Below are 12,925 nucleotides of genomic sequence, written 5' to 3'. Positions count from 1 at the left end.
ATACCACCTCTGATCCTGACTATGAAAGTGATACTATTCCTTCTTTGCCTTTCATGCCCTGAATAGTAAACAGTGTGGGCTTCCAAATGTTCAATTCCAGCCCATTTTTATTCACTGATGCCTAAGATGTCCATGTGTAGTTAGTCAATATTTGACCTTTTAGCTTTCCCATGTTCATGCTTTTTATGTTCTGTGTCCTCTGCAACTTTGCATTTCTTTTTTCTGCATTGCAATGTCAGCAATTTGAGATTGATAAGGCTCTAATTTAGCCAATCGTAAGTGCCATTAGTACTCCAAAACAACCTCAACTTTTTCTCTGTAGCATGTTGAGTAGCACCCAATCTGAGGTGTTTATAATCTGTCACTTATATCATCAATTGCTTAACAGTGACACTATAAATTTATAGAGTCCATCCATGTGTGGTTTTTTGGTTAGTAAAATAGAAGAATGATACACCAGTGCCTTTTCCTGTGCAGAATGAAATAATGTCTTTGCTATTGTCACTAAAGTGATAATGTTCCTATATTGCTACTACTCAATGTAGATAGCTCTTGCTTTGGAATCCTAAACAGTTGCTTGTAAGTTGAGGACAACCTGTATGTACAAATAACCCCTATATTGTTCTGCCCCAGTGACAATTTTCAGCTTTTCCATGGATGCTTAAGTGATATCTTTCCACATGTCCATCCACCCTGTTATTCCCCTCAATCTGGCCAAACATGGTTATTTTTTCTAATAGATCAAGTGTTTGCATTCTATATCCAAAGTGGGAATTTCTCCTTGCAAATTATTGACTCAGGGAAACAATTGGCCTTTATTTGGTCCAGAGCTGATTTATTGGTGTTTCCATGGTACTCTTAGCAACTATTTCTAAATCTATAATTTGAATATCCAATTTGTTGTTATCTTTACTTTTCCAACACATTATTCATCTTTCTCTATTCCTAAACCAAAGGAAATAACATTATTTACTATCTTCTATTCTTTGTTAGCAGTGAATTCATTAAGGATGGTAGTTGATATTAGCATTGTCTTAGTATTTAACATAACTCATCCTTCCATCCTCCCAAGATAGGTAAAATGAGAACCCAGACTGTTGGGGGCAATATACTGACTCTGTAAACCGCTTAGAGAGGGCTGGAAAGCACTGTGAAGCGATATGTACATAAGTCTAAGTGCTATTTCCATTAAGCCAAGATTTTCACTATTTTTAGATCCGTAATGAGTTCCTCTAAGCCTTCTTTACTAGTTTAATATAACTAACAAACAAGCAAGCAAAGAAATAATTTCTGAAGAATGGGGTATATGTGTCAGCTTTTTTCCCATCTGTTCTTCCCATTTACCAATTAAGGTGCAGTTTAAAATAAACATTCACACAAATGCTTCAATTTAAAGACACCAGCATGTGTTTCTAATCCACTTAGAATATATGCATGTATGCATGTCGCAATATATGCATGTATATATAAAGTTAAATGTCTTCAGTTGTGTTTAAATGCATTTTTGTACATGTTTTGCCAGGGTTTTGATTGCTTATTTGTTTAAAAAACAACAACAATGGAAGAAAAACTTTTTGAACTCTTTCTGGCATTTGAATTGCAACACTTGTACAGCCCTGTAAAAGGGAATGATTCTAATACTACCTAAATCAGCTTTCTTCAGAAGACAAGGGGTACAATGGCATTAATGGACAAACTCCCATTTTTCAATCCCATTCACAGTGGGATAAAAGAGCTGGTGAAGATAAAAATATTTTAAAACCTGGCTTGGCTTCCATAAGACCATATTAAAATATATTAGAAGAAGATGCCAATATTTGTCATTTCTCTATACTTAGCAGAATTTAGGTACTTCTTGAAAAACCAGTGATCTAGATAACGTGAAGGAGCTCCCATTCCCATCTAAACCACAAGTTACAGCAACTACAATCCAAGAATATATTATGGTGCCTTCAAAAGTACAATATTTGACCCGTCATCAGTTTTTAAGAACATTCAATCAAAATCTTCATGTCACAGATAGGAATAATTGTCCTATTGAGGCTCCTATGGTCCAAAATCCCATCAGATACAGCTGCTTGAATCCTCCAAAGTCTTTTAAGTTTGGCTTATTGGAACAGCCAGCATTTTGGAAGGAAGATGATGGCAGAGATTGTGAGCTGAGAGTGCAAAGTGGACAGACTTATATCACCCAAAGCTTCAATTTTCTATTTCTTCCTAAGTGTCATGAGAATGAAACTTAATTTTATTTACTCCTTTGTTCCAGTGGATGTAAAAAACAGAATTAATGGTTGACCATAGCCTGAAGCATCAGGCTGCCATTCCTTGCATAGATACCTAACTTGAAATTTACTGTATGTTGATGGATCTGCAGGAATCACCATGTTTGCAGTTGGTGTTGGTAAAGCTGTCGAGGAAGAGCTGAGAGAAATTGCTTCTGAGCCAGTGGATCAACATTTTTCATATTCAGCAGATTTCAACACCATGACTCATATAGTTGACAATCTCAAACTCAGTATCTGCCCAGGTAAGATATTACAGCTTCAAGTATTTAGATGACATGTTCCAGTAAAACCCAGGGGTAGCTTGTCCATTTTGCATCTTGGTCTATATCAGGGGTATTAAACTCAAGGCACGCAGGCTGGATTTGGCCCATGGGGTGCTTAGATCTGGCACACGGGGCCATCCTGGAAACAGCAAAGGACTGGCCGTGGCTCTCCTGAGCTTTTTTTTCGCTGGCAGAGGGTTGTAGGAGGCCATCGCAGCTGAAAATGGAGCTCATGAGCCCATTTTTGCTGGCAGAGCACTTGAGCCACCACAGGTGCCCCTGACATGAGTGACGTTGAGCTGGCCATGCCCCCTGGCATTCCCCTCCCGCCCCCCCAGGTAAAACACAACCCTGATGCAGCCCTCAGTGAAATCGAGTTTGACATCCCTGGTCTATATAACTGGAAACTTTCAAGAAGAGACTGGACTGCCATCTGTCAGAAATGGTGTAAGAGTCTCCTGCTTGGCTGGGGGGTTGGACTAGATGACCTACAAGGTCCCTTCCAATTCTATTAATCTGTATCTGTATATCTTGTCCTAGGTTACTTAACATTACAAAATGATGTTGTAATCTGAAACAGCAAAGAATGGTTATCAAATTTGCTTTGCACCATAATTAGAGCCTTGGGCAAATCTTATTACATGTACTGTATAATTATACATACAAAAATACTCATCATTAAATGTATTTCAGAGTCCTTAAATAAGCACAACATTTTTATGGGTTTTCAACTATGAGTTATTAGGATTACGGTTGAAGAAGACCATGGTTAAAATAAATTAAAGCTTATTATTATGTGTGAAGCCTCCAAAATGGGCATATAAGATCAATTTATGTAAAATTGTCCTAGGGCCATGACGGTGAACCTATGGCATGGGTGCCCAAGGTGGCACGCAGAGCCCTCTCTGTCGACACACACGCTGTTGCCAGGTGTTCTTCTGGACATGTGCATGCGCACCAGCCATCTGGTTTTCAGGTTTCTGGCACTCCAGTGTTCCGGCACATGTGTGCACATCCACGCACATGCACGCACACATTCCAGTTTGATCACTTGGTGCCGAAAAGGTTCGCCATTACTGTCCTAGGGTGTTGGGGCTTCTGGTTCATGCATAGAGGATTGAATTTCTATGTTTCTAATGAATTTTGTGGTATTTATTTCAGAGGAGGGCACAGGAACAACTGAAATCCGTAGCCCATGTGAATGTGCAGCTCTCGTCCAGTTCCAGTCAAACACTATTGAAATCCTACAAGACCTCACCAATAAAAATATCCTTTAAATAGTGTAACTTGCACAGAATGTGTGATTGGAGAAATTGGGAATTTAAATTAAATAGGAAAGTTGCTTAAACTTACCCTTTTAACAAAATTTGATTTTTTTTTACTTTGAATGTCTTCGAGTATTTAAAAAAAATGAAGATTTAGGGAACTGTTCAATAAACTATTTAATAAAAGTACAAAACGTATGCTAAACTTCTAGGAACTAATACAGCAAGTAAAAAGTAAAGGTTCAGTGGGTAAGGGATTGAATACAGTTGAGTGCTTACAATGATGTGTTTCAGGGATGAAATTTGACCAGCTTGGACCAGCTCGGGCAAACTGGTAGGGATGATTTGAATCAGTTCGCCGAACTGGTAAAAATTACCCCTGCTTGGCCCCACTCACGCCCACCCGGTTGCCTGCTCTCCCGGTCGCCGCTCACCTCTTCTGGCCACTGCAGCCTGTCCCTTTAAGGTAGTCCCTGGGAGGGAGGGGGCTGGGGGGAACCATAAAGGGTGCAGCAGCTCCGCTGTGAATGGAGGGAGAAAAGTTCAGCTTCTTTCTGCCACAGCATTCACTATGAGCCCTTCTCGTGCTCATACACACATTTTTTTCTACCGGGTTCTGTGGGCATGGCTTGGTCGGGGGGGGGGGTGTCATGTGACTGAGTGGGCGTGACCGTGAGTGACATCAAGTTGGCCATGCCACTCAGTCACAGGACACCCCCCCCACTAAGCCACGCCCACAGAACTGGTAGGGAAAAAATGTGAATGTCACCACTGATGTGTTTCCACTTTGAGGAAACTTAAGGAAGAAGAAAAAAAAGAATTGCCTGACTTGCAGCTGAGATATGTTCCCTGCCATCCAACATTTCAGTGTACCTTCACATTATTTCTTGTTTTGGCTTCCTTAATGCAAGCACTTGCTCAGATGACTGCCAGACTCGATCATTTGGAAAACCAGATTGCCAACAAAAAGTGATTGTCATGAAAAGATACCCTATATTTTGGGCAAAGAAATTTCCTATACTTCATCCTTGGCATATCAAGAGTGGTTGCAATGGTTATCTGCTCAGGATCTTGAGTGGGACTCTTTTTTCCTCCAGATTGTTTAAATTATAAAAAAAATTTTTTTACATTTTTTCCCCCTTTTTGGTAAGATAAGTTGGTAAATTGAGATGGAACTCTAATGAAACTGATTGAATTTTGGTAGAGTGGACATTTCAGAGAAGGAAAAGGAAGTGAAATACAGTATATAACATCTTCAAGAGCTGCTGGGATTGTACAGTAATTATTGATTTTTTTAAAAAGGAATTTGAACCCAGAACTCTCGATTTGCAAAATGGGAGCAGGAAGCAATTCCTTGCTAAATTATATTTTCAGAAGAGACAGAATCACAGTCTAACGTTCCCAAACAAAAGAATGTGTTGATGGATTTTTTTCCTAGCTTTCATTGTGAACAGCTGAACCTTCAGACTCTTCCTAATAAACAGTTTTTTTTTACCCAGGAAGATTCTACATCTCTTGATAGTACAGTTCCCAGAATTCCCAGCTAGCATCTTGTAGTTTGACCACACCTGGAAGTGTCCAGGGTAGAGGGTGGCTTGAATAAAACATTCTGTCTCAGAATCCTCGCTTTTGAAAGTAGATGTTTATTTAAATCATCAACTAAAATGAGTTGGTTCAAAACAAAAAAAGTGTTATTGGGACATTTCCTAGGCCCACCCTGACTTTGACAGAATTGCTGAAGAATTTGTCAAGATTTCCCTTTTTAAAAAATCAATGAATTCTTTTAAACGTTCTATATGTGTCTGCATATATGTATGTACCTTTGTTTCTAAGAGAGGGCAAGGGTAATAATTTTTCTAAATGTCTTTTTATTATATGCAAATTTTATCCTGATAAATAAACTTGTTATTGATTTCTTACTTCTTCCTATCTTCTTTCCATCAGAAATATATGAAAATAATTTATATTTGGATAATTCTTTACATATATAAATAAGCTGAACAAAAGTTTCAGGGTCAGCAAAATGGACATCCTTACTCCAATAATAATAATAATAATAATAATAATAATAATAATAATAATAATAATAATAATAATAATAATAATAATAATAATAATGATGATGATGTCAAAACTGTTTCACATTTGATATGTGAATGCAGCAAAATCACACAAACTGATTACAAAGCTAGACATGACCGAGTTGCTAAATTAATCTACTGGTCATTATGTAAAAAATATGACTTACCTGTATCCAAAAAGTCATGGGAACATAAAGTGGAAAAAGTTATAGAAAATGAGAAGGTGAAGATCTTGTGGGACTTTCGAATACAGACGGATCGTCACTTGGAACACAACACGCCAGTTATCACAGTTGTCAAAAACCGAAACATACAATTTATTGACATCGCAGTACCAGGAGACGCCAGAGTCGAAGAAAAAGAACTGGAAAAAATCATGAAATATCGCGACCTGGCCATAGAAATTACACGGTTATGGATGAAACATGTCACAGTGATACCCATTGTCATCGGGGCACTTGGTATCATGTCCAAGAATTTCATAAAACACTTCAAGAAATTGCAGCTTCCTGCAATAACACCAGCGGAACTGCAAAAAACTGCGCTACTCAGAACATCATATATTTTACATAAGAAGGTACTTGGTTGATACCTAGGACGCTAGCAGCAACCCGTATCAACCATTAGTGCCAGTCAATGGTATTTGTGACACATTCTTAAATGATCAGTTGACTGAGTTTCATGTTTAATGAATAAAAGATAATAATCAAATCCCTTCCTCATGAATACACAGATGCATCCATGTGGAGACAAACATGCTGTCAGTGATTGATGCTCTCCCGTTCAATAGAAGAATGCCAAATATACAGAGAATGTATTACGTTAAATCTAAATATTCTCCAAGCTGGTTCTTCCAAGTATCCTGGACTTTGAATCCTTTAATCCTTAGCCAGATGGCTATCAAAGCAGATCCACAAGGTGAACAGGCACATTTACTTCCCAGACTGAAGTCATGTTTTACTTACGTTGTGCAAGGTGCTACGGTTGGTAGCTAAGCCAGGAGAAAAATATGAGCAGTCTGAGAAACTTCAGTGATGGAACGATACAAAGCAGACAACACCCCAGCGATATCACTCTCTGCCACCTCTGACAGTAAAGTAAGCTTAAATACATGAATAAAAAACAGAAAATTCTTCTGCTTTAAAACTTTTAAGTTAAGCAGTGAAGCAACCAGCTATATTATCATTGTTGTTCAGTTGCTAAGTCGTGTCTGACTCTTCCGACCCCATGGATCATAGAATGCCATAGCATATCTTCAGAGGTGGGATTCACTTACCTTCCCTACCGGTTCGCAAATGTGAGCGCCCACCTTCAGCGCATGCTCAGCCTTCCATGCATGCTCTTTGCTCATGCGCATGCCTTCTGCACATGCGCACGGCTTCCAAAACATGGCTAAACAGGACGGCATTATGTCCGGGCTGGTGGGCGGGGCCTACTGCAGTCGCCGCTACCGGTTTGCCTGAACCGGACAGAACTGGCTGAATCCCACCACTGCGATATCTTCTACTGTTTCCCAGAGTTTGCCCAAATTCATGTTCACTGCATCAATGACATTACCTAATCATTTCATCTGTCGTCTCCTCCTTTTGCCTTCAATCTTTTCCAACATCCGGCTCCTTTCCAATGAGTATATATATTATTGTACATCCTTAAATATTTAATGGAACTTTGTCTTAAGTGCAAAAATTAGACAGGAGGAATCTTTAACTATGTTACCCTGTAAACATCTGTATACCCATGGAAAATCACCATATGGCAGAGATGGGCAACTATGGCCCTTTTATGACTTGTGGACTTCAGTTCCCAGAATTCCTGAGCTAACTTGGCTGACTCAGGAATTCTGGGAGTTGAAGTCCACAAGTCATAAAAGGGCCATAGTTGCCCACCCCTGCCATATGGGTATAACACTGCAAACAGTTCGTGTATGTTCAATGCATGCTCAAAAACAGTGCAACATTTCCAATTTGACTACAAAATTGGATTTATTTTGGAGGACATAGGAACATGAATTTAGCATCTTCTTTCAACTCTTTAAAGCAACTGTGTGGGATCAAGCAGCAGCTGCAGAGAGTGGCCACATGGTTCCAGGAAGAAACATGGAGGCTTTAATGAGTAGCAGACAAAACTACATTTGCACTCCGAAATACTTTTTAATGAAATATTTCCAAAGCATTGCACAGCTTTAATATCCGCTACATGCAAAACCACTTCATAATTATTCCACCCAAACTGCCTCTTTTGGGAAATGCCAAGAAAGAATCACATTTCCTGCACCAACTCTTTCTCCATGCTCTGGAAAACTGGACAATTGAAGCATTTGACTGTGCCAAATGAATGAGAACTTGTAAAAAGTGAAAGGACCTGCCCTCCACTGCTAGAAATGTATATTTTCATTCAGATGCAGAGCAATACTTTTTTTTACAGGTGAAAACAGTGGTTGGTTTCAAAATTTTTTACTACCGGTTCTGTGGGTGTGGTTTGGTGGGCGTGGCTTGGTGGGTGTGGCAGGGGAAGAATACTGTAAAATCTCCATTCCCATCCCACTCCGGGGGAAGGATACTGCAAAATCCCCATTTCCTCCTGATCAGCTGGGACTTGGGAGGCAGAGAATAGATGGGGGTGGGGCCAGTCAGAATTTTTACTACCGGTTCTCCGAACTACTCAAAATTTCCACTACCAGTTCTCCAGAACTGGTAAGAACCTGCTGAAACCCACCTCTGGGTGAAAACCTTGAATGGGACATTTAATCTCCATGATTTCCCAATGAGATGGATAGAGCCTGTTGTTCATAATGTACACTATGCTCTCAAGTCCAAGCAGATGGCGAAGAGGAAGGGTCACCGCTGTATAAGTTTTATTGCTGGTAGCTCTGAATCAAGCAATTCAAACAAAGCATCTTAAGGAACCTAAAATGATTTTGAAGACAAAGAAAAAAAAATCTAAAACATATCATGTAAATAAAGCTTAATGCAAATTTGCTTTCTTTGCTATGCTCTGCTTGTTATGGTTGATTCTTGTACTGACTGCCCGCAAGAGCACCATAGTTGGAAGAGATATATAAGCAGATGAGAAATTTTAGGAGCAGAAACTCTGGAACCAAAAAATACAGCTGTGAACTAATTAAAGGTAATAAATTAAGCAATAAGAAAATGCGAGAGCCTCTGAAAAAAGATCAGTACAAACTGTTCTTCCCTATCTGAAAACCAACTGCAAGATCAAAGGATATCACATCAAAGTCAAAAAAATCTTTCTGGATTGTGCAGAAACATCCCTCTGCTATCATAAATCTTCAAACCTCTCACTACAATCATAGGATCAGCAGCTTGTAATAACTTTGCTAAGAAAATAAATTTCTTAGCAACAATATGGCAGCGGTTTGTCATTGCCTTCTGGGATTTTTAAAAAAATTTCTCAGTTGTCTCCCCCATTTAAATACTAATCCTGTTTACTTTCCAAGACATGATTAGGTCGGTCAGGTTCTGCCATCTCCCTTAAACAGAGGAGGGATTCATCCAGAGACATTAGACATTAGAGGCACTTGTTTTTTTAATCAGAGCTTTTGTGCCCTCATAAACAATTTGTATGTAGAAAATACACTGCTAAATATTTCTGTACAGTCATACGTGGGAGAGTGAGCAGGTATTTTTAATTCCAGGGATGCAGAGTTTTAGTGCTATCTAGGAAGGATGGTTATAATATGCACACCCTCTCCTTAACTGGAGAGTTTTTGTTATAATTAGAGAACTGAAAACAAGCATGTGTGTGGGCTGAGAAAAAGAGTCAAGACCAGAAGACAGCAGAAACATGGGAAAAGGAGACTGTGACCCAAAGGCAAATATTACACACTAGTCTTCAGAAAGCAACAGGAAACTTCAACTGTTGGAGCTGCAGGACTGCTGAAAGGTAGAGCTGAGAGCAGGGCGAGGAAAAGAAAATAAGAAAAACCAGAACAGGGGTGGCAACTTTAAGACCTGTGGACTTCAACTCCCAGAATTCCCCAGCCAGCCATGGAAATAGGAGTTGAAGCCCACACATCTTACAGTTGCCAAAGTTGGACACCCATCAAGTAGAATCTGCAAACCCAACCAAGCCCATGGTGTGCAGGAGTTTGGATGCGGAGCTCTACAAACCAGCTCCAGAAACAGGATTGTGAATGCTTTTGGCGGGAGCCGGGAGAGAAAATGGCATTCAGTAGTATATAAAGGAGCGAAAAGGGTTTTCACATGGAAATGGGCTGAGATTGGCTACAAAAGCTGAAGATGTGTGGGGAAAGGAACAAGAAAGAAACAGTTCAGATAACATTGTAGGGATATAGAAATAGAATTTTATATGTAGAATTCTTTATTGGCCAAGTGTAATTAGACACACAAGGAATTTGTCTCCGGTGCATAAGCTCTCATTATCATAGTCATTGTAAAAACACATTCATTATAAAACATTAGATACAACACTTAGTGATAGTCATGGATACTAAATAAGCAATCAACATCAATCATACTAGGATACTAAGTAAACAATATAAATCGAAAGATACAAGCAACAAAGTTATAGTCACAAGAAGATAAGGAGATAGATTAAATATGAATAGAAATAGAATAGTTATAAAGTTATAGGAAGATAATAGAATAAGATTGGAGTTGAATTTTGTACAGTGAAGCAGTTTTGTGTGGGAAAAACAAATATAGTCTTAATGTCTGTGTTCAGTACTATATTAATGAAAACCTTAACATACCTCATTCTGCAATAAAAAAACTTTAATTTTTAACGTGCTGATCAGTGGTGGGTTCGCACTGGTTCTATAGAACTGGTAGTAAAACCGGCGGGAGGCCCCGCCCACTGACCCTGATGTCATGAAAACGCTTCTGCACATGTGCAGAAGCTTCTGCACTTGCACGCGCACGGCCCCGTTGCAAACTGGTAGTAAAGGTAGGTAGAACCCACCCCTGGTGCTGATAATATATTCAAATATAGAACAAAGGGGGAGGGGCCAGGCAGCCTATTGTACTTACTGGGTTGGATGTACAGATGTTCCTCTCCTGGTTATCGTACAACTCTAACTGATTCAGAAAAGAATTATTATTATTTAATATTCTGTATTAATATCATCTTTTTAAAGTTGGCGAGTTTCTTGCTGACTCCAGAAACAGATTAGATCCAGTCATTTAGCTGGCATAAAAAAGATATCCCTGCTGCCTCATGCTTCCTAGTTACCCCACCATCTCAAAAATGTGCCTAGCAGCAGGCTGGGATAGAAGACCAATAGAAGGATCACTGGGGTGGAACCAGTGGTGGGTTTTTACCGGTTCATCCCGGTTTGGGCGAACTGGTAGTGGCAGCGGCACGAAGCTCCATTCGCTTGCCCGGATGTCATCATGGTTGCTCTGCGCATACATTCTGTGGTTCTGTGCATGCACAGAAGTGCCGCAAGTGATGCAAGCGCACACGCGCACGTGCTCCCAGTTCCAAACCGGTAGCGAAGGTAAGAGGAATCCACTATCGGGTGGAACTCTGTTGTAAAAGGGAATAGATTAAATATGTGATAGTCAAAACTTTATAAAAATTTCAGCATTTAAAGTGATGCTGAGAGACTCACCTTTCTCAAACATTTATGTAGCACTTTCTCATAGTTGTTATTTACAATTTTCATATCCCCCATTTATGACAGGGCTACCTAGTCTTTTTCAGGCTGAGGCCATGTTTGGCTGTTGAGAGTTGTGCTCAGCAATGAACCCAAGTACCTGATAGGGCCAGATATAAACAGCATTGTTTGAACTGAATTTAAATGTAAATTCAATCAAATTAATGGCATCCAGTATGTATTTTATGAGTTTCTCTATTTATCATATATGATCATGTGCCATCAAGTCGCTGTCAACTCTTCGTGATCACCCATTTGCACTGTGATTCAGATGACCCTGAGGGTACAGATAAGTCCCCCAAATGGCTTCAACGATGCTCAAAAAGCTTCAGAATGCTAACGACCAGATGGCTACAAAGAATATCAATCCTTCTATCCCCATTCAGTCAGAACTAGAGGAGCTTCTTGGATGAGAAGTGAAATGTTTTCAAGGAAAAACCCAGGAAAGTCCAGTTTGGAAAAGCACCTTTGGGAGTGCACATGTGATGTTTCTCTGCCTGCTTCCTATGCTTTGAGGAAGTGGAAAACAGAAACATTTCCTAAGCGTGATCTTATCATCTATGCAGGCAGGTAGCCAAATGTATCAGATGAGAATGGACAGCCTTTATTAATTAGGTATATTAGGTATATGTGAATTAAACTAGGAAGGAAATACAATTATCCTTCTGCCAAAGCAAGATCCACTCTTAAGAATGGTGGTAATTTCTGGCAAAATATGGTTTCAGGAATGCTAATTATCATCTCTCAACTGGGGTCATTGAAGCCCCAGCTATCCCCTGAAACCCCTGGTTCCAAAGTAGGTACTACCTCCTTCAATCAATCACCTTCTCCCAATGGGCCATAGATAGCACTGGGGGTGGAGAGGAACTGAGCAAAGTGTAAGTAGATAAGCACAGAGTAAGTAATCCTAAACTATGCAATCCAGCAGGTATTGCATCTCTTCAGAGCAAATTCCTAGATAATTGTTGCATAGTAGTGCCACTGGTGTTTCACTGCAACACTGTTTGGGCATGTAGTAAGGAAATACCAGGTGCAATGAAAAAAAAATGGTACTGCCAGGGAGCAGGCAGCCATCATTTCATGCCTCCTTGCCCTTCCCATCAAGAATGACTTAAGTGTCATAATCAGTTTCACGATGGCCTGTGGCTGCCTTTACTGAAACTGTTGGGAATATTCAGAATGAACTAACCAATACCCTATTCAGCAAGGAAGTACAAAAATCAGCTTTCAACTGGTGCTCTGTTCTCTATCATTGTGTTGGAAGAAATATCCGTCTGAGTTCAGTTCAGTGGTGGGTTGCTACCGGTTCTCCCCAGTTCTTGCAAACTGGTAGTGGAAATTTTGAGTAGTACGGAGAACCGGTAAATATCACCTCTGCCTGGCCCTGCCCTCA

The 12,925-nt window shown here is 39.8% G+C and overlaps 1 protein-coding gene across 2 annotated transcripts in view; it reads left to right on the top strand.

Annotated features, from left to right (window-relative positions):
- The window catches only part of MATN4 (matrilin 4), a 53,887-nt gene extending 48,155 nt beyond the window's left edge, over positions 1-5,732 (top strand). For both annotated transcript variants that reach the window (XM_034413897.2, XM_087889160.1), the window contains exons 9-11: positions 2,375-2,527; positions 3,710-3,814; positions 4,728-5,732. In XM_034413897.2, the coding sequence (XP_034269788.2) occupies positions 2,375-2,527; positions 3,710-3,814; positions 4,728-4,786 (317 nt within the window). In that variant the 3' untranslated portion in view covers positions 4,787-5,732. The remainder of the gene's footprint in view (positions 1-2,374; positions 2,528-3,709; positions 3,815-4,727) is intronic.
- Positions 5,733-12,925: the final 7,193 nt, after the last annotated feature.

Source organism: Pantherophis guttatus, chromosome 3 (assembly GCF_059756535.1).
Source record: "Pantherophis guttatus breed Tessera chromosome 3, ASM5975653v1, whole genome shotgun sequence".
Lineage (NCBI taxonomy): Eukaryota > Metazoa > Chordata > Lepidosauria > Squamata > Colubridae > Pantherophis > Pantherophis guttatus.
Note: the sequence above shows the minus strand (reverse complement) of the source record. Positions and strands in the feature narration are given on the sequence as shown.